This window comes from Elaeis guineensis, chromosome 6, assembly GCF_000442705.2.
Source record: "Elaeis guineensis isolate ETL-2024a chromosome 6, EG11, whole genome shotgun sequence".
NCBI classification, from domain to species: domain Eukaryota; kingdom Viridiplantae; phylum Streptophyta; class Magnoliopsida; order Arecales; family Arecaceae; genus Elaeis; species Elaeis guineensis.
This window is the reverse complement of record NC_025998.2, coordinates 122866995-122894536: the sequence shown is the minus strand read 5'-3', so window position 1 is coordinate 122894536 and position 27542 is coordinate 122866995. Positions and strand designations below refer to the sequence as shown.

The 27542-nt window shown below is 42.6% G+C and overlaps 1 protein-coding gene across 4 annotated transcripts; it reads left to right on the top strand.

The window, feature by feature from the left end:
* Nucleotides 1-3026: 3026 nt before the first annotated feature.
* LOC105060068 (nuclear matrix constituent protein 1b) lies at nt 3027-25800 on the top strand. Of its 4 annotated transcripts, XR_002166341.3 has the most exons (10): nt 3027-3463; nt 16376-16585; nt 20018-20271; nt 20678-20948; nt 21049-21132; nt 21271-23195; nt 23313-23652; nt 24839-24982; nt 25154-25208; nt 25285-25800. XR_002166341.3 is itself a non-coding variant. In XM_010943659.4 (9 exons), exons 1-8 carry the CDS (start codon nt 3245-3247, stop codon nt 24980-24982), a joined length of 3447 nt encoding a protein of 1148 aa, XP_010941961.1. In that variant the 5' UTR covers nt 3027-3244; the 3' UTR covers nt 25154-25800. The 4 variants fall into 4 exon arrangements, 3 of the variants coding, with proteins under 3 accessions (XP_010941961.1, XP_073115807.1, XP_019711278.1); XM_010943659.4 differs by having other exon boundaries at nt 25154-25800; XM_073259706.1 differs by lacking the exons at nt 25154-25208; nt 25285-25800 and adding an exon at nt 24490-24590 and having other exon boundaries at nt 23313-23478; nt 24839-24978.
* Nucleotides 25801-27542: the final 1742 nt, after the last annotated feature.

Sequence of the window (27542 nt, the reverse complement as noted above, 5' to 3'; positions counted from 1 at the left end):
TGGCCGACTATCCCAGGTATAAATCTATGGAGGCTGTCCCAAGTATAAACTTCTAATTGACTTTCATACATATAAGCTTGTGGAGGCTGTCTCAGGCACAAACTTCTGACCGGCTATCCATATGATGAAATTAGTTCGAACCATATTTTTTCATTCAATTATTATATATTAATTTCAGCACATCAATTCCAAATTATAGTTTGATTAAGATAAGCATATCAAAAGCATATAATTATATCATCAATCACTGATACATATATATAATCAACATATAATATACTCATACCGAAAAATCATATAGAAATAATAGTATCTCAAATAAGACAAATCCATCAGCATGAATCTAACGATACAAAGTCAGCGATACAAGTTTAATAGTACAAGTAGTATATATATGATAATCATATATGGAGATTCTTATCTCTGTTGATAATAAACTCTGGAACAGATTTTATCAATCCACGAATAGCATGTTCAATCAATGATATAATCCCAACACATCCTTGATCAATCATTAGCACTATAAATAATAGATTATTATTAGATTTCTATTTTTATAGTTCTAATTTTTGAATTACTGTAAATCCCAAAAATCTCGACTCTATCTAATACATGACTAATTTATAAATAAATATTTAAAAATTTATCTTGATTTAGGAATTAGAGCATACATCTCCTTTCTCGATGTCTTCTCATTTGATTGACTTCATCTATATACAATCGAAATCGATAATCCAAAGAAATCATAAAGTGATCATCATTACAGTGGAAAACTATGAAAGAGAAAGAACACAACTACTTAGGTAATGATACTTGGCAATCTGAGTGGGCCATCTAGATGACTCGATTAGTAGATTATGAAGTAAGAATTTAATAGGTTCGAAACAAGCATTGACAATGATAGATATTCTACAAAAATCAGGATAGAAATCAATACCGATGAAATCGCCGTGATTTCAGTCTAGGACTCTTTATCGGAGTTTAAACTCAAGCATAGTAATTGATCAATCTCTCGATCCACGACCTTAAGGTCAAAGGCATTCTGCTCAATACTTTGCATAGACAATTGCACCTCTACATAATTAAGATCAAACACAAAATCATAGATGATTATAGATAGTAGAAAATCATGGTAGACAATCATAATACTATAGGTTTAAGACTTCTCCTAAGGTCAACCAATTGATTCAAATTTATCTAAATATCTGGACCCTCCACTGGTCCATAAAATCTCTAAAGAGAGAAATCCATAAAGAGAGAAAAGATTCAAGAGAGAAAAGATTGTAGAGAGATAAACTAGATAGAGGAACTTGTAGAGAGAAAGATAAGAGAGAGAAAAGAGGAGAAATTATTGTTATTAGTATTATTATTTTTGAATCCCTTAACTCACCTAGAGAGAAAAGAGAGAATAAAAGAGGAAAAAGAGAGAGAAGAGATAGCACTTTTTATCTTCTTCTTCTTCTTTTTGAAAATAGCAAATATCAACCCCTTCCCTCTTCTCCCAACTAGGGCTGCAAGAACTTGGACCGGTGACAACCAATGGCACTCGACATCAAAGAAAAGATCAATGACCTCGACAGCGACCTTGGCCGTCAGAGGAAATTAAAGAAGAACATGGGAGATCCTGCTCATGTTGAATCAGACTGCATGTTGGACCAAATTTGGAGACAATCTGGTGAGAAACCATGCCCACAAAATCAGGAAAAAAGAAGAGAAGATGATCTTAGGTTCTTTACCAAAGTCTGGTAAGGCTGGAAAGCGATTTCGGCAAGCCTTTTTGATAGAAATCCAAAGAAAAACACCGATCAAAATCTTGGAAATCGATTGTAGTTTCTTGAGAAATTTATGATGCAATTCAAGAGAGGAGAAGAGCCCTTTTATAGATAGGTTTTTAGGATTTTTAATCCAATTTTAGAAGCCTTAGCATCCCCTTTTCCTAGCGAGAAATGGAGAACATGAAGACTTCCAGTGGAGTCTTCCTTCCCTCTCTCACATGCACAACATGTAGACTCTTTTTTTTTTTGGATGCTTTAAAATTCATGCAAAAAAATTTTAAAAGGATGTGTCCTGGCAAAAGTAATGCTAAAAACTCTCACTTCACAATCATCAACAAATGAAGGGAATCTCATTGGCCTCTTCCAATCTTTTTATGCATGGAACTAAGAATTGCCAAATATACTTCTATATTATAACTTGCTTCTATTTCGCTCTCCTCCAAATACTGTTTTATAAGATTATAACATTATGATTTGTTATAAAGGTGATTTTATAGGTAAGAAGGTGGAATCTCCTCTTATATAGCATATTTTATAAATAATCAATTCTCCCAAGTTTAATAAAAAATAATAAGAATTTTTTTTCTATGACAAATACAACTCTACTCTCTCATTTTCTAAAAATTATATCCTATACGACATGCACCATCTGATGCCTACAACCGCTTGTTTCTGTGATTTCATCCATCAAATATTCATTTTGATGCACAGATAGTTGTAATTCGTGGTATGCATGGTCACATAGTGTATGTTATGTAGGATATATTTTTCTATCTATGCATATCTACGATAAGAATGTAATGAAAAGAGGATTTGGGTTCTCTTTAGTGCAAAAGAATGATTCATCCTTGCGCCCGCCCCGCCCCCCGCCCCAGTGTGCACCGTTGGATCCATGTGCACCATCCCTTTATGTGATCATAACTGTGAAAGTTTGGCGGCAGCTCCACCGCAGTCATTGGATCCCTCTCAAAACGCAAAAGCTATGGTTCCATTTGCACCACCTCTTATAATCAAATCCCTCCGTAGAGCCTCCAAACTTGCATTAATTGTCCATTTACTAACACAACTAATCCAACCGGGCTCTCCTCTTCCGTAATGCCCTCACCTTCCATGCATTCACCCAGAAAATCTCGTCCAAATTCACGGAATCATACCCCCATCATCGTGCCACTAAATGAAGGGCGGTAACAATAGGGTGGTGCGCGTATCCCGCAACGCGATAAAAAGGAAGGCCGGAGCCAATCGAGCCGCCCATTTCTCGTACCGTACATCGGAGGGATCTCTCGTTCAAAATTTCCTTCCCACTCTCCGGAATTATCTTAAGTTCTTTACAGCAGAAGTTATTTCTTTCACTTCCGCTCTGAAGCCCAAAAGAGGGAGGAGTCCTCCGAGTCCAAGATTCAGTCTTGGCGCTACCGAGTTATCCCTCCGGCCTCCGCCGCTTTCCGATCTAGGGTTCCGCCGACGAGATGGCGAGCCCGCGGACGAGGGCCTCGCCGCTGGCCACTGGTGCCACCCGATCGCCGGTTCCGAGGGTTGCCGGTGCTTCCCCGCCGGCCACCGGCGGGACCCCGCTGGGGGACGAGGCTATCTGGAGGCGGCTCCGGGAGGCGGGGTTCGATGAGGAGTCTGTGAAGAGGAGGGACAAGGCCGCCCTCATTGCTTACATCTCCAAGCTCGAAGCCGAGGTATATTTTCGCTTCTGTCGACACTCTTTAGTGTAACTGTGGTTCTTTCTTGACTGTGTTTCTTGTTTTTGTGAGGTTGTTTGGTTGTTTAGATAGGTGAGCTTTGTCCAATTTTGAGTGTTAAAAGAGAATCTGGGAAGAAGTTTTAAAACTTTTTATAGCTTTGAGGAAATTGGGCAGAACGGTTTGTTGGGAAAACTGATTCCAAGAAGATGCTGTTACAAGGGTCAAGGTTTCTTGCTTGATTAAAGAAAAAAGGAAGGAGAAAATGGGCTCTTTTCTCATAAATTTTTGTCCTTAGATTTTACTTCTTCATTTTGGTTCTTCCATTGTTATTATTTCTCTTGTCCAAGCTGCACTCTGGCTCAAGTATGGACACTGGCGGTGCCTAGTGGGGCAAGAAACACATTAGTTAATGTTGGTGCAAAAATCCGCTTGCGCCGGAGAAGCTGGAGTCGGGGAAGCCGCGGTCGCCGCCGGGACCTGCAAGGGAAGTCTAAACCGGAGGTGGGGTTGCTCCGGCAAGACCCTCCGACGCTCAAGTCAGTTCTCTGCCTCAACAAGAATGGAGTGCTCGAACGGAGAATTTAGCAGAGTTTTGAGATAAGGAAAATGAGCTTAAAGAATAACGTATCTGGATCTCCCTTTTATAGGCGGAGGAGGCAAAGGATTGATGGTGACGTTTGTAACCGCCTGGTAGTGGGCCGTCCATGGTCAGGGAATTGATTGCGAAAGATAGTGGGGTAGATCCGTGGCCATCGTCATAGCCCGCCACGTAGGGCCTGTTGCAGGTAGTGGAGCGGCGCCCGTTGCTGCTAGTTGTCAGCGAGTAGTGGGATCGTGCAGCACCTGCCGCAGGGAGCGGAGCAGCATCGTGGCCGTTGACACAGCCTGTCAGAGAGTAATGGGTCCGCCGTAGGGGGTGATGGAGCCGCACGGAATCCGCTATAGGAAGTGGAACAGGATCATGGTTGTTATTGTGATCTGCCAAGGGACGAGGATCTGTTGGTCGAGGCTCGGCAGTGGTCGGAATTCGGCCTTTGTAGGAGTCCGGGAGGAGTCCTCCTTTCGGTTGAGGTCGTAGGCGGAGCCCGGCTCCCGTAGGAGTCCGGGCGGAGCCGTTCTGCTGTTGATGGCGGAGCCCGGCTCCCGTAGGAGTCCGGGAGGAGCCGTCCTGCTGTCGATGGAGGAGCCCGGCTCCCGTAGGAGTCCGGGCGGAGCCGTTCTGCTGTCGATGGAGGAGTCCGGGAGGAGCCGTCCTGCTGTCGATGGAGGAGCCCGGCTCCCGTAGGAGTCCGGGTGGGGCCGTCCTGCTGTTGATGGCGGAGCCCGGCTCCCGTAGGAGTCCGGGAGGAGCCGTCCTGCTGTCGATGGCGGAGCCCGGCTCCCGTAGGAGTCCGGGTGGAGCCGATCTGCTGTTGATGGCGGAGCCCGGCTCCCGTAGGAGTCCGGGAGGGGTTGTGTTGCTGAGGATTTCGGCTGTGGGTATTTTATACCCAACACCAGTCCCCCTACTTCTGAGTTTGAATTTCAAACGAAGGAAGTACACATAGAGAGAGATGTGCACAGCCGGAATTGCCCCTTCGAATCTTGCGCGCTGCCGCCCCCATTTAATGCGCGCACGTCAGAGTCCGTTTTTCGGTGAAGGTGACTTGAAAAGTTTTTTCGGAATCCCCGTTGAAACGCGATCCTAAGCGTCGTTCTGCGGGAATTCGTGAACGGTCAACCCTCGATGGCGATAAAGGGGATAAGCGCGTCACGTGGCACGCACCAGTTGGCCCAGGAATACCCGCCGCCATAACTGCGCCAGGATCCATCGGCTATTTAAACCCCTCAGTCCCTTCGTGGTTTCATCCTGGCGCTTTTCTTTCGTCTGAGAGTCCTGCTTCTCTCGCCCCAATCCCTGTCTCCTTTCCTCGCACCATGTCCTCTACTCGGGAGGCTGTTCTTGAGGGAATTTTTAGGGTTTGGAGGAAGGTGAGGAGGAGAATGGCGGCCGGTAAGAATCTCCGTCGTTCTAAAGGGAACCCAAGGAAGAATTCCTTCAACAACAGAGGTTTAATAACGGGGGCTGTCGGTGAAGTTATTCCGCCCGCGAATCTCGGAGTGGCAAGGTGGGGTGATACCGGTCAAGAGGGCAGAGCAGTCGTCATAAGCCATGACGGGATCCTTGACGCCGTCGGGGCCGAGAGACCAGAGGCGGTCGGCGTCGATGGTGGGGCAGTAGAACTTGTTGCGGGGGCGGTGGAAGTAACGCATGCCGACCTTGCCGGAGCGTCTCGGGTGGCGGCCGTCGTGGTGCATTCGAAGATGAGGCACATCTCTGGTGTCGCAACCGCTCCTGAAGTGGCTACGGTTCTTCTTGAAACAGGTCTTCGCTACTGCCGTCGTTGCCCTCACCGCCTCCGGAGATCTATCCCACCCCTTTCCCGCTAAGGTTGGGACTTCGGGAACAGAATGAGGCGAGATGGGGCGAGAGCTGTTACACGCACTGGAGAATGCGACTGAGAAGGATAGAGATGGAGTTCGTAGCTCGGAGCGGCCTCCGGTTCGTCCTGCCCGAACCGTGCTTGCGAGACTTGCGATGACGTGTATCTTCTTTTTCATCTTCTTTTTTCCTGACCCACCGGGTCCTGTAACGTGTACTTCTGTTAAATGAAAAAGTGATTTTGGTACCTTGTTTGTATCTTGTGTTAAATAGTTGTCTGCCGAACTTCATCATTTTCCTTTCCTTCTCTTTGTCTGTGTTACGTCGTCCCAAGGTCGTCGGCGACCTCTCCAGTTTATGTGGGGTCGTCATTCGCCGAGCTCCTTTTCGGCTTTTATGCCGTTCGGAGATACCCACTTGTCAGGTTTGCTTTGATTTCTCTCCGCTGAAGTCGGGACTAAGTTCGGCTCCCTTGATAATCCGAATGGAGAAGCCCTCCTGAAGTTGGAGTAGCTCGGCTCCCGTAAGAGTCAGGGCAAAGTTTTTCTGCAATCGAAATCATAAGCAAAGTCCGGCTTCCGTAGAAGTCCGGGTGGAGTTGTCCTGTAGCTGATGTTGGCGATGGAGCCCGGCTCCCGTAGGAGTCCGGGTGAAGTCTTTTTTGTTGTTGGAATCCGGTTCCCGCTGGAGTCCGGGTGAAGTTTTCTTTGGCGTAGAAACCCGGCTCCCGTAGGAGTCCGGATGAAGTCTTCTTTGGCGGCGGAACCCGGTTCCCGTAGGAGTCCGGATGAAGCTTTCCTGGGCGGCGGAACCCGGCTCCCGTAGGAGTCCGGGTGAAGCTTTCCTGAGCGGCGGAACCCGGCTCCCGTAGGAGTCCGGGTGAAGCTTTCCTGGGCGGCGGAACCCGTCTCTCGTAGGAGTCCGGGTGAAGCTTTCCTGAGCGGCGGAACCCGGCTCCCGTAGGAGTCCGGACCTTTCATTTTGCTTGAGCCGGCGCGAGGTTCTCGTTATCAGCCTGGCTTGTGGGGGCGCGTTAGGGCGCTGTAAGGCCTCTCCCCCCTCCGGTCTAAAAGAACCGGGCCTTCAACTTTGCTCATGTCAGGACGAGGTTCTCCTCCTGTTCCTGACATGGCTGTGGGGGCACATTAGGGCGTTGCAAGGCCTCTCCCCCCATCCGGTCTAAAAGAACCGGGCCTTTGACTTTGCTCAAGTTAGGGCGAGGTTCTCCTCCTGTCCCTAACAGGGCTGTGGGGGCACATATGGGCGTTGCGAGGCCCCTCCCCCCATCCGGTCTAAAAGAACCGGGCCTTCGACTTTGCTCAAGTTAGGGCGAGGTTCTCCTCCTGTCCCTAACAGGGCTGTGGGGGCACATATGGGCGTTGCGAGGCCTCTCCCCCCATCCGGTCTAAAAGAACCGGGCCTTCGACTTTGCTCAAGTTAGGGCGAGGTTCTCTTCCTGTCCCTAACAGGGCTGTGGGGGCACATATGGGCGTTGCGAGGCCTCTCCCCCCATCCGGTCTAAAAGAACCGGGCCTTCGACTTTGCTCAGGTTCGGCCTCCTCGGGGATGGTGCATTCTACTATGAAATCCGCCAATATTTGGGCCTTTATTGCCGGTCTAGGTTTGTAGTTGATGTCGAATTCTGTGAGCTCGATTGCCCATTTCGCCATTCTCCCAGAGATATCAGCTCGGTGCAAAACCGCCTTGATCGGTTGGTCGGTGAGTAACGTCACCGTGTGCCCTTGAAAGTAAGGCCGGAGTCTTCGAGCTGCAATCAACAAGGCGTAGGTCAGTTTTTCTAATTTAGTATACCTGGTCTCGGCGTCCCTCAACACGCGACTAATGTAGTAGACCGGTCGCTGGATTTTCATTTCCTCTTTAACAAGGACAGCTGCAAGGGCTGTGGGAGAGACTGCCAGGTACAAAAATAATTCCTCCTTAGGCTCGGGCTTCGCCAGCAGTGGGGGCGAGCTAAGGTAGCTTTTTAATTCTTCGAATGCCTGTTGGCATTCAGAGGTCCAACAGAAGTTCTTCGGCTGCTTGAGGGTTTGGAAGAAGGGCAAACATCGTTCGGCCGACCTCACGACAAAGCGATTAAGAGCCGCAACTCTTCCCGTGAGGCACTGAACCTCCTTGATCGACCTTGGGGCAGTCATATTTTGGATGGCGCGAATTTTTTCCGGATTGGCCTCGATCCCGCGCCCCGATACCATGAAGCCCAGGAACTTTTCTGAGGTTATCCCAAAGGCGCATTTGGTCGGGTTCAGCTTCATTCTATACTTTCGAAGAGCGCCAAAGGTTTCCTCGAGGTCGGCGACATGATTTCCGGAAGACCTGCTTTTCACGAGCATATCGTCCACATAAACCTCCATGTTTCGGCCGATCTGCTCCTTGAAGATTTTGTTCACCAGTCGTTGATAGGTTGCGCCCGCGTTCTTGAGGCCGAACGGCATAACCCTGTAGCAGTAAAGGCCGCGATTAGTGATAAAAGCAGTCTTTTCTTCATCTTCCGATGCCATTCTAATCTGGTTATAGCCGGAGAACGCGTCCATAAAAGTGAGAAGCTCATGGCCCGAGGTAGCGTCCACTAGTTGGTCGATCCTGGGAAGGGGGTAGCTGTCCTTTGGGCAAGCCTTATTCAGCTTTTTGAAGTCGATGCACATCCTCCACTTGCCGTTTGCTTTCTTGACCAAGACAACATTGGAGATCCACTCAGGATAGTTGACCTCCTTGATAAATCCGGCCTTGAGAAGTTTATCTACTTCCTCGGCTATTGCCCTCTGCCTCTCCGGGGCATGACTCCGGATTTTTTCTTTTGTCGGCCGATGTTTGGGGTCGACCGCCAGATGATGTTCCATGACCTCTGTGTCAATCCCCGGCATATCCGCCGGGATCCATGCGAAAACGTCCGCATTCCTTCGGAGGAAATCCACGAGATGCGTCCGCACCTCCTCCTCCAGGTTGGAGCCAATTAACACCACATGCTCCGCATTCCCATCATTCAAAGGAATTGGTATTAGGTCCTCGATCGGACCGCCCCTCTCTTCAGTGAGGTCATCGCGCGCATCCAACCCGTCGACCGGACAGAGGTCCGCTTGATCGCTCCTTTGCAGGGCGATGTTGTAGCAGTGCCTGGCCAGCGCTTGGTCTCCCCGGACTTCTCCGATCCCCTTGTCGGTGGGGAACTTCAATTTCAAATGGTAGGTCGAAACAACGGCTCTGAGGGCATTGAGGCCGGGTCGGCCAAGAATTGCATTGTAGGCAGATGGCGCCTTTACCACCAGAAAATTCACCAGGGCTCTGGACTGCTTTGGATGCTGACCCGCGGTCACAGTTAGAGCTATCATTCCTTCCGTTGGAACGGCGTCACCAGTAAACCCTATCAAGGGGGAGCAAATCGGCCTTAAATGACCGCCAAGAGTGGCCATTCTCGAAAAGGCACTGTAGAATAAGATGTCGGCCGAACTTCCGTTGTCGACGAGAATGCGACGGACGTCATAATTTGCTATGTTCAAGGAAACTACGACCGCGTCGTTATGAGGGAATTGGACTCCCTAGGCGTCTTCTTCAGTGAAGGCTATGGGTTCTTCAACTTTTTGCCGCTTGAGGGGCGCAGCTGATGTGCTGATTGCCTCCTGCCGAGATTCCCCCGAGATGACATTGACGGAATCCGGCCACCCTTTGTCGGCGACCAGAGCCGGAGGTAGTCGTGCAGAAACCCCGCGAGAGGGCATCGGACGGGGAAAAGAGGATTGGGTGCCGGAAAAGATGGCCGGAAGCGGGTCCGTTGAGCGCTCCTTCAAGAACAAGGGTGCTGCGAAGACACAGGCCCCTTCCTCTAGCGCCAATCCTGTTGGTGCAAAAATCCGCTTGCGCCGGAGAAGCTGGAGTCGGGGAAGCCGCGGTCGCCGCCGGGACCTGCAAGGGAAGTCTAAACCGGAGGTGGGGTTGCTCCGGCAAGACCCTCCGACGCTCAAGTCAGTTCTCTGCCTCAACAAGAATGGAGTGCTCGAACGAAGAATTTAGCAAAGTTTTGAGATAAGGAAAATGAGCTTAAAGAATAACGTATCTGGGTCTCCCTTTTATAGGCGGAGGAGGCAAAGGATTGATGGTGACGTTTGTAACCGCCTGGTAGTGGGCCGCCCATGGTCAGGAGAATTGATTGCGAAAGATAGTGGGGTAGACCCGTGGCCATCGTCATAGCCCGCCACGTAGGGCCTGTTGCAGGTAGTGGAGCGGCGCCCGTTGCCGCTAGTTGTCAGCGAGCAGTGGGATCGTGTAGCACCTGCCGCAGGGAGCGGAGCAGCATCGTGGCCGTTGACACAGCCTGTCAGAGAGTAATGGGTCCGCCGTAGGGGGTGATGGAGCCGCACGGAATCCGCTACAGGAAGTGGAACAGGATCATGGTTGTTATTGTGATCTGCCAAGGGACGAGGATCTGTTGGTCGAGGCTCGGCAGTGGTCGGAATTCGGCCTTTGTAGGAGTCCGGGAGGAGTCCTCCTTTCGGTTGAGGTCGTAGGCGGAGCCCGGCTCCCGTAGGAGTCCGGGCGGAGCCGTTCTGCTGTCGATGGCGGAGCCCGGCTCCCGTAGGAGTCCGGGAGGAGCCGTCCTGCTGTCGATGGAGGAGCCCGGCTCCCGTAGGAGTCCGGGCGGAGCCGTTCTGCTGTCGATGGAGGAGCCCGGCTCCCGTAGGAGTCCGGGAGGAGCCGTCCTGCTGTCGATGGAGGAGCCCGGCTCCCGTAGGAGTCCGGGCGGAGCCGTTCTGCTGTCGATGGAGGAGCCCGGCTCCCGTAGGAGTCCGGGAGGAGCCGTCCTGCTGTCGATGGAGGAGCCCGGCTCCCGTAGGAGTCCGGGTGGGGCCGTTCTGCTGTTGATGGCGGAGCCCGGCTCCCGTAGGAGTCCGGGAGGAGCCGTCCTGCTGTCGATGGCGGAGCCCGGCTCCCGTAGGAGTCCGGGTGGAGCCGATCTGCTGTTGATGGCGGAGCCCGGCTCCCGTAGGAGTCCGGGAGGGGTTGTGTTGCTGAGGATTTCGGCTGTGGGTATTTTATACCCAACAGTTAATAAATTTTACTCTTGTGTTTGTCACATATACAAATCTTAACAGAAGAACCAAAAATCCTTGATATGAGCTACAACATAGTTAAAAATATGATTTATATAGAAAAAAATCAAATTGGTTCCGAGAGTTGAGGCAGTAGACCTTCTTAGGAGGGTGATGAGGGCAGAAATAACATGGGTCCAGCAGTCCATACTAACTGCTTTGGAGTGCCTTCATGGGCCTTGATAGCTTTGATGAACAGCAATGGAAGTGAAAGGTAAAATAAGCTGTTGATCATGAATGATAGATCCGCCAAACGAGAAAGTTAAATAGGAGACAAAATCTTATTGAAAATGTGAAACAAGGATTTCCAAGATCAAACTGAGAGATGATGATTTTGAATGACGCGGAGAGGGGGTAAAACTGTGACCATGGCTAGGACATGGAGGAATAGAAAGGCTGTAGTATTGAATGGGATCTAGAGGAAGAAAGGGGAGAGAGAGGTGTGCCATGGATGAGAAGGTAATGGAGATGAAGTGCTAGTCTTCCACAGCCAATCAGATTTGGTATGGCAATTGAAGAGTTTCATATGTGAAGAATATTCAGTACTCAACCATAAATACACCCAAGACTACACTCTGTATCTGTTGTATGTTCATGTATGTTGGGATCCTACTTACAATGGAAACATGGAGAATTGGGTGCTCAGATTAGCAATATGTTTATTATTTCCACTTGAAAAACATGTCCAATTGAGAACTGGAGATAAGAAACAAGTTGTCATTGATTGGATAAGGTAGTAGGGTTATTTCTTGTTGTGAGGTAGAGGAGGAGCCATATGTTAAGGAAAACCATGTGTTGACAGTCCCCCTAGCCATCCACCTATTTTTGCCTTTGAAGATGGCCACTCATCTTCACCATTGATAACTAATCATCTCAATCCATTGTTTATCACTCTGCCATCTTTTATTGTAATAATATTGAGTCCGTTCATCTGCTCATTTATGCCCATATTTTTATTAATTCTGTTGCATGCTTACCTCTTCTGATCAGTTGTTGCTCTTGGGGAAAGCAATTTTGCTTGATACTAGCAGACCAATGCTTTCTGTGGAGAAGAAAACTAAGGGAAAACACTTAGGGCCTATGCTTATGGAAGTGATTCAGAATAATACTTCAGCTATTTGTTTGGGAAAGTGGTTAATATGCGATAGATTCTGGCAAGATGCAGCTTCCCTTGTTGGTTTCCACATCAAGATGAGAGATGAACCTATTTGAGTAGCATATCTACATTCTGATTTGACTGAGGGATAGAATTGACTTGTATTAGCAGTTATCATCATCAAGAAATTTTGGTTCATTCAATTTCATCAGCTTTACAACCTTTTTGCTATTCAATCAGATCAAGGCATGTATCCTCTGTTAAAATGAGCCTCCTTTCACCTTCTAGTGTTATCATGAATGATTATATTCTGGCTTGTTCGAGCTTCCTATGTACCTCCATGAAACTAGTTTTGATTAGGAATGCAAATAAGCTGAGTAAGCTACTCAGGTTTGGTTGCCATATAAAAAGGGTAAACAAACTCAAGCAAGCTTGACAACATATGTCCAGGCTATCCTTGTTTATGATCGAAACCAAGCTCTGCGCAATCTTCTTATCAAGTTGACTCAAGCTTGTATTTATATCTGCAAATCCAAAATATTTAAGCTTGGCCTTTTTTAATGAGTTGAGCTCTAATAGATGTTTAAGCTTGGCTTGCTTAGTCGAATGAGCTTGAAGGAGCAGCATATCATCTAGTTGAGCCCACAGCCGTTCACAAGCAGCTCAGTGCATTTGCAGCTGGAGTTCTGATATGTCGATTTCATAACTTTTAGTATCACTAATGAAACTAACTCATTCTAACTTTTTCCTTGGGAAAACAAACAGCTGGATTATTTTTGCAGTCCTAGTTTTAATAAAGTGGATCATGTAGCTATTGATATCACTATTTAAACTAATTCAAGCTTTTCCCTGGAGCAAGTTTTGATTTTTTGGGATGGTAGTTTAAGAGGTTGACTAAATATAGCATGACAAATTTATGAAATATGTGTTTGGACAGTTTGAGCTTTAGATGAATCTTTTCTCAGAAATAGGATGCAAAAGGGCCAGCTTATGAACCATATTTTGCACTATTTAGGATTTGTTAGGGGTGCAAATGGGTCAGATCGGACCGGGTCACGAGTGACCCCGATCCGACCCAGTCCCTTGATCGGGTCCTAATGTTGGACCCAGATCCAACCCATTGAAAATCGGGTCGGATCGGATCGGATTGGATCCATAATCAAAAAGTCTGCCCCATTGGATCATTCAGGTCGGGTCCATATATAATCCGGTCCCAATCTAAAAATTCTGGATCCGGCTCGGACTCAAATTCTGATCGGATCTTGTTCGTATGATAAACCAATATATGCAAAGTTTATGGCAAAAGAAAATAAACATTACTTTACCTTGGTTATTAATTTGTAAGCAATTTCCCCAAATCTCACAGTCAAATTGAGTAAAACTGTATGAAACATAATAATACTACCAGAGCATTTGGAATTCTAATCCCACTTTATTTGTTCTATAGTTTATATATTGGAGTCAATATTGAATTCGGGTCAGGTTCGGTCGGATCCGAATTCAATAAATCCAGACCCGACTCGGAATATTGAATGGATCCAATTTTAAAACCCGACCCGGCCCCACAGGTCCTTTAAAACGGGTTGGATTGGGTCTAAGCGGGTCGGGTTGGATCGGATCACAGGTTGACCCGACCCATTTGCACCCTTAGGATTTGTTGTCTGTTTGACCTTGTCAAACATTTTGGAGATTTATGGTTCTGATGTGGCCCATTTGCATTCCAACATGGAACTTGGGCATCCAAGCTTCTTAAAGTTTTAGAATTGTAGAATCTAACTTCTTTAAGGCTATATAAACACACTTGAACTCTTAGCTAAATTAGTTGAGATTTATGGAGCAATGGAGGGACTAATAGTTGTCAAGGCAATCAAAATAGCCATAAAATCATAGGGTGCAATTCCCATCATTGATAAGAGACTTCACAGTCCAAGTGCAACAACATTAATCCTGGAAGAAGAGATTTTGTTGTCACCTATTTTCTTGCTTAATTTGACCTTGTGCATGTGATGTGATTGCATTTTCTTGAAGTCTAAGTGGCAAATCATCATCTGGGCTCTACAGAAGTAGGTTTAATAGATCAAATAGATGATGCTATTTCATTTTCATAGCTTTAGATGTGTTTTATTACATGGCTAAATTCTTTCATCCAAAAGAAAATATTGCCATGTACATAAGCTTATCATATTACGGACTTCCATTTATATTAAGTTGTCAAAACTCTTTAAGCAGGCAACTCGAAGGACTTTAGAGAGTAGGAAACCTGAACTCTTGTCAACAAATTTAGTTTTCCTAATTTTTTGTATGAGGATTCATCATAGATTTGATGATTCATCTACTTCCATACCATCATGGTTCAAGCAAAGTGAGGCAAATATGCTGCACTAGCAACCTAAGGGTTTGGGCATATGATTGAGGTGGACCACTTTGGCTATTTTGGGAAGGATTGGATAGGATCCAGAAGTAAGATCCATCATATCAGGAAGTTGCATCGCATGCCAAACTTTCAGAAGTCATAATTTAAATGTATGTTGTTTGATTGAGGTGCTCGGTTTTTGAAATCGGATGACTTTTCAAGCTCTATGACATGGCACCACTCCTTGAAGGTGTGGTGCACCAAGTGATCAGAGTCAAATCCCATCATTTGGATCTCGAAATGGGCCGATTAAAGCCAAAGTGCTTTCTAAGAAAGCCTTTGAATTGGCATATCTCTTAATTTGGGAAGAATTAGATGGAGTGGTGGAAGACAAAATTGATGTAGAAGTTGAGGTCTACTTCACATGGGATGTTAATTTTTTTATATCATTTTTATTTTAGGAAAGTTGTGTCATCCTTTAATTAGAAGTGAATTGTACAAGGGTGGACCTATTAGACTTAGATTAAAATTCATTAAAGAAAGAAAACGGACGCTAGACCTTATTTTCACCATTTTTACTTTTTCTTAAATTTTCTTAATCCATTTGAGTGGAGCTGATTGAAGGAATTACTTCCTTCTCCCTGATTGTATCAGCATAAATTCTATGTATGAGAATTCATCATTGATTTTGCAATTCTTATACTTCTGTGACATCATGGTTCAAGCAAAGTTAGGCAAGTATGTTGCATTAGGAACCATCACGGTTGGGCACAGGAGAAGAGGAACTTTTATGAATCACGCCCTTCTATTTTCTGATGGTTGGCTGTAGCTCTTGCCACTGTTTTGTCAGTGAGAAGTGGTTTTTGCCGCCCATGTATCCTGTTGCTATTGAATTTCCAGCCAACAGTTCCAGAAGATATCACCGAAGCAAACTTATCTGAAGGTTTTTGGTCATATCAACTATACTATCCATGTCCTTTTGCTAGCTGGCTAGTTGCAATTGTTTCAGCGGGAGGCTCCATCAGCAGCAGCAGGTCTTGTTAACGTTTGCTTAATCTATTCCCTTATGACCGACATTTAAGATTTTGTCATTGGCACTTAAGTAGAAAAATCAGGAAAATATTAGGGTGTTGGTTTCTTTTGTTATAGGTGCTTGTTTGGTTGTGCAGTGATGGTGGTTGTGGTCCTCGATGGATAAATTGTGTAGCAGGATTTATAAAGCATCAGGCCATTGCTTTGTGATTATGGATATGTTTCATCAAATGATTATGCCATTTTAGTTAATGGACGAAAGCAATTACGGGTCAAATCTCAGGTCCGTGTGAGCTATTTCACCTAGACCTGCTGCTGGATTGTCTTTGTTATTTCGTATGGCATTCATCAGAAATTCTAATCATTAATTGAATATTTACAAAAAGGTTACTGATCTTTGTCAGGTTCCATTAAGAGAATAAGTGCCAAAGTGTCAGCTTTCTTGTTCTTTTACTGCCATTATTATAGTTATTATGGTTATTATTCTAGTCATTGTTCTTTTTCTCCTTAAGTAGTAGTTGTTGTTGTTGTTCACATGAACTTTTGCTTCCGTTTAGGTTTTGAACAGATTGAGTTCCTATTTAAGCGCTTTGGCCCTTCGTACTCTATACTATCATCTTCACTATGATGATGAAATTTGACTCTTTGAGTTGTTATCAGTTTCTACCATAAACATGAACAAACTCTTGATGATTTTGTAAAATATAAATGCGGTTTTTCTGTTATATGTTATATTCTACATAGTTTAACCTCTTAACATTGCATTTGATTCCTGGGAGTGTGCAACTATTTCTAGTAAATGAATTTTGCAATGTCAGAGGTTCTTTTGTACTACACATGAATCAAATAATAATTATTATGTTTGCTCTAAATCTTTTTTTGCATTGATTAATTTATTTAGATATATGACTATCAACATCACATGGGGCTTCTTATATTGGAGAGGAAGGAATGGACATCCAAATACGAACAAGTTAAAACATCTGCTGAGTCTGCTGAGGTTGTATATAAGCGTGAGAAAGCTGCACAATTATCTGCTCTAGCTGAAGCAAGGCAACGAGAAGAGAGCCTAAAGAAAGCTTTAGGCATTGAGAAAGAATGTGTTGCAAATGTAAGAACATATCACTTGAAGAAATTTGTTGGAATCAGATCTATTTTTTTATTTTTATTATTATTATTATACACTAACATATGCATGTGCTTAAAAAATTCTTTTTGATATTTATATTTGCTGCATATCGTTATCAAAGTAAAATTTTGTTTTTGTCCTGCTATCTGTAGATGCATCTTTCTGTTTTCTGCCATCTTGTGTGATTATGTGATTGTAGTTCCAGAGAGGTGGTAGGCTTATGTCGGTGCAACTTTTAATAATTCACTGACATGTGTAGAGTAGACTGCTTTATGATTTGTTCACTGGAGTATTTGGTGTTCAGTTGTCTGACTCCAATATATGCATCTGAGCCTCTGCCTGCAACATCATCAACTATAATAGAAGATAAGATGAAAACAGTGTGTGACATATTAGCATAGATTTGAGATGAAACATTAAACATGTCTATCTTTGTATAATCCTTAATATCTGTTAAGTCCCTCAGAACTGCAGCAACAGGGGTGCCATTCCAACAGGTGCTAAGAGTTGAAACTTGTAGAACAAAACACAGATATTATTTTCAAAATTTTCATAGGAGATATATTGCCATAGCTTTGATACATTGCATGGAATCAACTGTTCAATGTGCATATGCCCTTCATTTGTTAATAGGGATCATGAGAAACGATATTGAATGGGATGTCAAAATTACTATCAAAGCTTACCTGCATCAACATTGTATGAACATGATGGTTTCTGAGGAGCCGATTTTCAAATTGCCAGTTCATTTATTGAATATTCTGAAATTTAGTTTTTGTATTGTTGGAATACCACCCTGGAATAGTTGTTACTGTTGCATTTTAGTGTTTAGATGGATTATTTCAATGTTTCTTATTTTTTAATTTGAATCTTATAATGTTCAACTGACATGGTAAAGGAAGAAAAAGTTTTCTTCTTCTGATTAGCTAGCTCTAGCTGCATTCGTTGTTAAAATAATTTTTTTTTTTTTTTTTTAAAAAGAGAAGAATTCTAGGTTACATACTAGAAGAAATGGATGAAGACAAGGTGCACAAATAAAAATTGGAAAGAGATATTAATGCTGAGTGTCTTGTGCGTAGATCAAATGTTGAAAACTTGGAACAGGGATCATGAAGTTCAAAATTAATAAGACAAAATGTTAAAGGAATGCTTGAACTGGCATGTGTTTTTAAGTGACAGCAAAAAGAAGGTGCTGAGGTAGATAGGAAGAAAAGGAGGAAAAAAACAAAAGGATATAGGAAAAGAGATGGTTTTGATGGAACAAAAATGAAATGAAAAAAGGCTAAAAATAAAAAGAGGTTAGAATATTCTAATTACTTTGAACAAGAAATTAAACAAATATAAAATACAATTTATTTGAATTATATTTCCTGCAAATGGCAAACATGGTTCCTCTCTCATGCATATCTAGTTTCTCTCGAGTATTTAATAGCAATGAAAATTGACTAACACAAATATGTTTCCATTATTTTGCTTTGTTAAACATGAATAAACAGTTGTGATTTGGTATCCACATGGAGCGTTATGTAGACATTTTTCCTTCATGTTCAAGGCAGTCCATACTTAAAAGCTGAAATAACGGTGGGAAAACCAATCCCTAAATTGCTTCCATTCATATTATTTCATGCTCCATTTTAAGCAATGAATTGCAAAATATTTATAATTCCTTCAGTTTGGTTTCTGTCATTTTTGCTTGTGACTTTAAGTAGAGTTCACAATGGAGGGGATCCCAACAATAAGCAGCTGCTTTTAGCAAGGTGGTCAGTAGCCATTATTGGTAATAACATATTTAAGAAATTGTTCTAGTTGTGTTCATTTTATTGTCCTATTTTCCAACCATTAACCATTTGAAGGTCATCTAAGTGCCTGAAGATGTATGTTATACTAGATTGCATCGCTTAGAACTCCTTGAAAGGCCAGACTAGTAGATCTTCTATATGTGGATGAAAGCCTGCTAATGGTCCGTTTGCGTACTTAGCCTGAAACATGATCAAAATCTAGTTTCTGGCTGCTATCTCTGTTTGAGTGAATTTGATTAAAGCTACATTGAATTGATTGCTACTTCTTTAAGCCACTGCAGCAGAAACCTTCTCTGTTCCATCTCTATTACTCAACCTATTTGGGTTTTGTGTTCTTTTTCTTGTCGTTTCTTGTAACTTGTTGCAACAGCTTACTGTTTTTGACTTTTTTCAGTGGCACTTACTGTTTACGAACTATAATATAATATACATTTTAGTCCTTTATAAATTGCCTCACTCTGTTTTTGGTATTGTAGGTAATTTATTGCTGTTACTCAACCTTATTCGGAAATCACTATTGGTGCTTGTTACCTTGTAAATGAATGAAACCTACCTTACTGATCACGGAATCTTATCTTTTTTTTTTTGGTTTCTTTCCCATTGTTTATGATTAAAAAATAGATTTTAAAAAATAGATAGCATGTATATTGAGAAAATCCTATCTATTTGGATTTTGAATTATCAACACTGTTTTTGCTAAAGGTTCCTTTTATTACTTTTTCCTCTAAAATAGGTGTAGTCATCATCTGTGACAGTACTAATGTTTTCCTCATATTTGGTCTCCATATTGCTTTGGTTTTTCATATCCTTTTTTTAGTCTGGATCTGAAACCATTTCTTTAATCTTGAGGTTTGGATTCAGATTTCTCATACAAAAGTAATGTTTTTGATCCACAGTGCTGTTGCCAGAATATCACATTAAGCTTCCACAGAGCCAATTTCATGCTAGCCATAGGCACATGTGGATGAAAGAAATTAAGATGCACCCTGGTTGCAATCTTGTTGAAAATTCTACAAGTTAACACTAATTTAGACAAGCTTTCTTTTTAATATTGTTATTATCCTCAAGGATATACCTTTTGACGATATATTTTTATTAATTTTATAATGATACCTCATTAATTTGTTGACCTGCTTAACCAAGCCATTACATAATGTCTTTATTGATTAAAATACAAAATCAAGGACATAAAGATAGTTGTATATGTATCTTTTCTTTACAGTTTTTTCTGTTTTCTTTTTTTGATCTACTTTTATAATATTCCAATGTTTTAACTGTACTTTACTATCTCAACTGAACTTATCAAGTACTCTTCCTTTATCTTATCTTTAGCTAGCACAGTTCTCTCATGCAATAATAGGTGAATGTTCTCATTTAGTTTAAAACAGAAATCATTTTTCAAAGAAAGGGATAAAATTTTGTCCGATGATTTAAGTTAACGAAAGACAAGAGGTTTGCTAGGCAGAGATATTTGAGTTTACGTTGATGAAATGAGTGGAATGTGTATAAGGCAGCTTTCTGTGATTGAGCTTGTACTCTAGTATTTAATGTTGGGGAAGAGGCTATGATCATGACCTTAAGACATAACCTACCATTATTTTTGTCTTTTATGTAGATTGAGAAGGCCTTGCATGATATGCGTGCTGAATCTGCTGAAACAAAACTTGCATATGAGAACAAACTGGCTGAAGCTCGTCAATTGATGGAAGCTGCACAACAGAAATTTGATGAGGCAGAAAGAAAGCTGCTTGCTTCAGAATCTTTGCATGCAGAGGCCAGCCGGAGCCGTAATACTGCATTAAGAAACTTACAGGATGTTGAAGCACGTGAAGATGAACTTAGGAGGGATCGTATTTCTTTTAAGTCTGAGTAAGTAGTCCTGCAATTTGTTTTGCAGTCCTCTTTTTTTGCACTTTTTCTAAGATTTATATCGAGCATTCCCATTGGCAACTAATTATTTCTGAAGTTGTCCAGTAGACAATTTATCTTCTTCAGTAGTCTTCTTCAATAGCATTGTACTAATCTTTACATGAAACATTTTATTGTTTCCTTGCCTCAAATGGGATGTCTGACATAGCTGAGACTCTGTTTGCACATGATGGTTCTGATTATTATTTTGAAACCCATTTTCCTTTTGGTGTCCTGCTACGTGTTATTGGCTTGGTATCTTTTGTTGAAATAGACCAGTATGATGAATATTCTCCTTACAGGATTTCCTTAGCCATCTATAATATATTGGTGCTTGCAATAGTGATACAAATTAATAATTTTGCAGATGTGATGCGAAGGAACAAGAAATCAACCGTGAAAGGCAATCTCTATATGATAGGCAGAAAATTCTGAATGAGGAACAAGAGAGGTTGATAGCAGCACAGACCTTATTAAATCAGAGGGAGGAATATATCTTTGAAAGATCGAAAGAATTAAGCTGCTTTGAAAAGGAACTGGAAGAAGCAAGAAGAAATCTTGAAGAAAAACATAGAGCTCTGAAGGAAGAAAACTCCAATTTGGATCTAAAAATAGCTGGTCTTGCAAATAGGGAGGAGGTCTGTTTATTTTCTGTTTGCTAAATGAGATGTTCCTTTTCTATACTCATCAGCTGTTGTTCAGTGGATTTCATTTTTGATTACTTATTAATTCTTGCAGTCTGTGATCAAGAGGGAATCTTTGCTTGATAAAAGAGAGCGTGAGTTGCTAATTTTACAAGAAAAGATTGCCTGCAAAGAACATGTGAGATTTCTTTTGCTTATTAAGAAATTTGTCCCCATTTATATGTAGGTCAAGGATTAAAGATTAAGCTAAGCTTTGCATTCAGTGCTCTTGGTTTTCTCCACTGTGTATTGATTCTACATTTTATGATGAGGGCAGGATGAGATACAAAGACTTATGGATGAACATCAGTCTGCCCTGCAAAGGAAGAGGAGTGAATTTGAAGCTGAATTGGAACAGAGACGCATGATGTTAGATGATGAGATGGAGGCCAAACAAATGGCTTATGAGATTAGGGAGGCTGATCTCAATGACAGAGAAAATGCTATTCGGGAAAGAGAACATGCTATTAAGCTTGAGTCGAGTGCCTTAGCAGAAAAGGAAGAGGATGTAGTGAAAAAATTGAAATTACTGGATGAGAGAGAACAAAAGCTACATTTTACCCAAAAAGCAGCAGAAATCGAGATGCAAAACATGCAGAATGAAAGAGCACAGATACTGAAGATGAAACGAAACGTTGAGAATTCTAAATCTTCCCTGGAAGATGAGAAGAAAGAAATTCAGTGTGCACAGGAGAAACTAGAGCTCACTGTAGCTGAGAGAAATGAGTTGCTTGTTCTGGAAAGAAAACTTCAAGAAGAAATTGATAATCTTAGAACCCAAAAGATGGAACTGACAGCTGAAGCTGATAAATTGAAGGCAGAAAAGGAGAAGTTTGAGATTGAGTGGGAGCTAATGGATGAAAAAAGAGAAGAGTTGCGGAAAGAAGCAGAACGGGTTGCTGAAGAGAGAAAAGCAGTGGACCAGTATCTTAAAAATGAACATGATAGCATTAAATTGGAGAAGGAAAATTTTCGCAATCAGTTCAAGAGTGATGTTGAGTCCTTGGCTCGTGAGCGGGAGGAATTCTTAAGCAAGATGGAGCGTGAGCATTTAGATTGGTTCAGCAAGATTCAGCAAGAAAGAGAGGATTTTGTGAGGGACATTATGATTCAGAAGAAGGAATTAGAAAATTGTATGGATAAAAGACGAGAGGAAATTGAAACATATTTAAAAGAAAAGGAGGAAGCATTTGAAAAAGAAAAGGCCAGAGAACTCCAGCATATAGGTTCTCAAAAGGAATTGATTGCCAAGGAGTTGGAACATGTTGCATCTGAGATGCAAAAGCTTAATGATGAGCGAATGGAGATTGCTCTGGACCGTGAGAGGAGGGAGAAAGAGTGTTCTGAGATAAAGAGCTCCATTGAAGCACTCAATATTCAACGGGAGAAGCTACAGAAGCAAAGGGAATTGTTGCATTCAGATAGAGAAGAAATTTATGAAGAGATTCAACGTCTTAAAAAATTGGAACATTTGGACATTGAATCTGAAAATAGGGCTCTATCTGAGACACCTAATACATGGAGGCTTTCTTGGAAAACAAACACAAATGCTGATGCTGCACCTGATATTGATGATCCAATTGAACAGAAGATCACTGCCAATGGTGGTTCTAATCTAAAGTTGCTTTCTGAGAAGACCTCTGATGCTTCACCTCGAACATCCACTACTCTATCCTGGGTCAGGAAATGTGCCGAGGTGATATTCAAGCTTTCTCCAGAAAAAAATATAGAATATGTTGAATACAAAAACTCAGCCAAGTCTGCAGGAGTGTCTGAGGGAAATGGTTACAGCTCTCCAAAGGCTGGGTCTCATAGGAACAAAAACTCTGGAGATGGTAAAAGAATTAGCTTGTCAAAATGGAACGACCTTCAAATTCCATCTGTTGCATCCGAGGTAATGGAGTCAAAAGGTCATGAGAGAAGAGGAAGAAGGGAGACCCAGTCTGTGAGGTCTGATTCACCATATGTGGAAAGAAATCAAGGCTTGTGCAATGCTGAAATTGAAGGTAACAGAGAGAAGGAACTTATCGAAGATTCTGAGAAATCCAGAAATGCCGACGGTGCATTGCCATTGGGAAGAAAAAGGCTTCACAACACATTATCTCATGAGCATGCTGATATGCAGTTAGAACCCAGTCGGAAGCACCAGAGGAAAACAAGGCAGAACGGAAGTGCTGATGTGGAAGGAGTCACTTCTGACTGGTATAACTATATATTTTTTCTCTCTATGGATATGTAGCTATGTATATTAATGTAATCTGAAGTTGCATGATATCTTTTAGCTCTGTGCATTCTCTAACTTGTATATGGTGTTGCTAGCTTGCATGCAGTGCAAATGCCAAACTCAGATGATTGTGATCCATCATCACTCAATCCCACCGCAGGATGTGAAGAACTGCCAGTTGGTTGCAAAGATCAAGAATATGAAAATCCTGAAGTTTCAATTTCAAAGACACCAGAAGTTTCAAAGGACACATCTACAATAGTACGTCCTCATATTCTTGAAAATGGAAATTCACATGGATCAGAAAATTCTTCGCTTCTTGGAGATGGTATTTTGTTATATGGTTCAAATTTTCATAAAATGCTGAAAAAGCAAGAAAATGTAGGAGACCAAGAGATCTTTGAGGCTGAAGAACCATCAAAGGAGATTACTACAGTAATTTCTATTCTAAATGCCTTTGTTTCTTGAATTGGTTCATTTTCAAAATTCATGGGATTTGGCCAACTTTTATGCTTTCCAATCTGATACTCCTAAGTCCTAACAACAATCATTAATCATGTTTTCCTATTACTGAGGTACATGGGTAGCATTCTTGTATTTGTTTATATACTGCCTGATATACCAACATTGAGTTGACTCATAGCAACAATCAAAAAAAGGAATATAGAGATAATCAAAAGGAACATGAAAAAAAGATTTTTAGTGACTTTAGAAACTGGAAAGTAGAAAGTAACTATGTCAAATGTTATTAAATTTAGTTTAATAATTAGTAATTCTGCTGTGAACTGAAGCTTGCCCCAGTAGTCATGCCCTTCTATTTAGCAACTAAGAGGTTTTGAGTTCCGGTATTGGGTGGTCCATCTCCAAGCATTTGGACCAAGATATAGAGTGGGTTGGGTCTCCCTCTCGCAAAAAGAACAGAAAAATAATTAGCAATTCTTGCATCATCAGTTTGTTAGTTTCTATGGTTTGGCAACCATTACACCAATTGTGCTTTTTTTTTTTTTTTTGCTTAAAAATAAACTGTTCGTTCTTGATCATAATGATTTTCTACAGTATTCCCCTCCCACTCCTATTTGCTTCTGCTGTACGCATCTTCTGCTGTCCCTTCTTTAGCCTAGATATTAGAATAAAAGAAAAATTCACATTCTGCCAGTGTTGTAAATGCTTGGAGACTCAAACTTGGACCTAAATAACTTTTATAAAGCAATTAAATGGCCGAAATTGCTTTGTTTGCTCTGATTTAGACTTGCGAATACCATCAATCCGCAGGTTGGATCAGCTCATATATTGATAATTTTCCTGATGAACTGGCCAGCCTTTATAGCAAAAATATCCAGAATTACAGGGCAATAATCTCAGTACCCAATCATGTAAGCCAGCTGATTACTCTTAAGTTGTGCCTCCTTTGCAGCATGTGGATTTCCTTATATACTTTGAAACATATTTTTGTCAGAATGGTTTTAATCATCTATTTGTTTGTGTGATCTATAAAACTTTCTATGTAATGTTACTGCCATCTTCAAATTTTAAGTGTGTGAGAGCTTTTTCATTGGGGAAGGGGGAGGCTTGTTGCACTTTCTTACATGTTACCTTGTTTGTTTTTTTTTTGTAATGTCAGCCTACAATGGAACAAACTGCTGATGATGGTGGCAAAATTAAAGAGCAGGATGGATGCAACCAAGATGGTGATGATGAAGTTGAGGATGAGGATGATGATAGGTTATCTATGAAAGAGAAGCTATGGAAATTTATCATTACCTGAGTATGTAGATTACTTGTATCATAGATGTTAGAGTTCATTACACCTGCATTCTGATTTCTTAATGCTTCTTATATAGTTGTTGCTTTCGCCTAGCTTTTTTTCTATAACCAAACCACCCGTAGGAGATTTCAGAATCATCTGGCTTCTAACGTGGTGTTGGTTGTGGCACAGAAGATTGAAGCACATGCGTTGGATCTCTAAGCGGTAGCTTTCTAATCAGCGCATGGTATCCACTTTTTCTTTTTTTTTTTTCCTTTTATTTTTTCCCTGCTTTCATTTCTAAACATGTAAAGTGATGTTAGTGTGCAGAATCTGTAAGCATGTTTCCACCTTCTTCATACAATGTAAGGAATGCATTTGAGACTTTGAGTGATGAATTAGTGCATACAAGTGTATTTTGAAAGTTCTACGTGTACGAGTTCTGATCTCCTTGTTGTGTGGACGGAGATTTTAGTGTGTAGATATCTCTGGTTGAGATTTACTTATGTGATCTCTCTTTACTGTGGGAGACAAATAGCGGGATGGTGAAAAATCGTACTCCCGGAAGATAGAGAATGGTTGAAGAGATGGGTGTGTCGGTATCAGTTGCCTTGAATCTTGATGGCGAAGGCTCGTGGAATGATGAGGGGAGAAAAGTTAACGTCGGATTCGGAATAATGTTATTGTTGACCTCATTAGAGTTTTCTTTTTTATCTTTCCTTTCGTTTTTTTTTTTAAACCTTTTTTTATCTTAACCGTGTATGGACAGAGGTCTTTTGCCAGAACGTACTTTCCTTCAATGTAGTCAGAAATTTGTTAATGGTTCATGTTTAAGGGCTTTTCTGGCTTTTTCTTTTTTTTTAATGGTGGCATTTTATATATGAAAAGAATAACATCAAAGATAACCCAGGAACAAATTATCTGTGGATGTCCCCCACATAGCCAATTGTTTAAGAGAGATGGTAGGGTGGCATTGACGATGGAATTGGGACGTTGCAGGCCTTCACGACTTTGACGGCGGTGGCCAAGGTCCCATCGCCGAAATCCTGACACCCAAAGGCGATCAAAACACTCACTACCCAGTTGGAACTCAATTCACTACGATAGCACAATTTTCCGTTGTGGGTACGCAGGGTGAACGTGTACCCGCTGGTGGGCAAATTAGGGAGCGCCCGGGATTGTGTTGAGGATCTATGAGAGCGAGATGAGATGGAGACGAGGCTGAGTGCGCCATCGAGGGTATGCCATCAACGAGTGGCCAAACGGAGACATCATTGGCCGCGGTGTTCATGGAGGATCTCAAAAGGAAAGATACAGTGACGATTAGATGAGTATCGACGTAGTCACGTACGTGCATGCTGTCAATTATAGCCATTCGTTTCTACGAGTCTTGTTCATTAAGTGCTCGTCTCGGTGCATCAACAAGCGGCTGTAGTTGATGGAGTGCATGGCCATTTGTAATCCACTCTTGATGACCTCCACTTTCTAATAATAAGGCCAATCAATTCTTGGGTTCCCCATCCCCTCCATTTTCCATGCTCTCAAACTCTTATCCCACCATCATAGGGCCCTCAAAGATTCTAAAATTAGGAGAAGGTGTTAGGATTTAACATCTCAAAATTCGATCCACACGAGTTGACAGCGAGGTCCGCGATGATGAACGAAATCCAACAAGCTCAAAATCAGCCCAAACGGAGTCCAGATGAAGAAGATATGCTCGAGAGAAGTCCAAAATAAATGGCACGACCCACGAGATGGTGGAGGCCGGCGGCGGGCCGGTGGAGGCCGCAGTGGAGTGAACGCACATGGCGGCATGCGGGCCGGTCGCTAGTGTGCGGCCCAGTGCACGGATGCGCAGGCGTGGCCTAGGCCCAGGCGAGTGCGCGCAGGTGCAGCTCGTGCAGATTTCTCAAGCGGTCCATGCATGGTGCGTGGACCGGTGATCCATGGAGACCATTGTGGACCAATCGGTCATTTCCCGCCTAGTTTCGCATGGTCTACCGTGGATCAGGGCCCGAGGCCCGTTTCTCTCGGTCTACTGTGGTCCACATCCTGTTTCGCTCTGATTTTTATACGGGTGCATGATCCAGTGGCTGTGAGAGTTTGCAATAGTGATCAGATGGCTCAGAGGGTCCTGGAGTTCTAATAGAAGATGGAATTCGCGTTGGACTCATTTTGAAACTCTTGTGTATAAACAATCTGAGGTCTTTAAGAAGAGCTGTGGCATGGTGATCGGCAGAGACTGAGCGTAGTCGAGAGAAGTAGTTCGATAGGCAGCAGCAACAGACCCTAAAGAGATGTCGACAGCGAGCAAAAGCAGGGATGCTTCAGGTAGACTATCAGACAGCAGATAGCAGTTGCTTTAGGGGTTCAGGGGGTCTTCCTAGAGAGAGCTTTTGTGAGGGAGAATTTTTTGTGAGAGAGAGATTTGATGTACGAGAGTTGAGAGTGTGATCTCCTCTTATAATTTTATTTTTTCTCATAGTGAAGCTTGTATGCCCCATGGAGGCGAGCCTTTTGGCTGATCCACGTATTTGATTGTGTTTCTATTTTATTTCTTTTTTTTTTCTACTGTGATGCA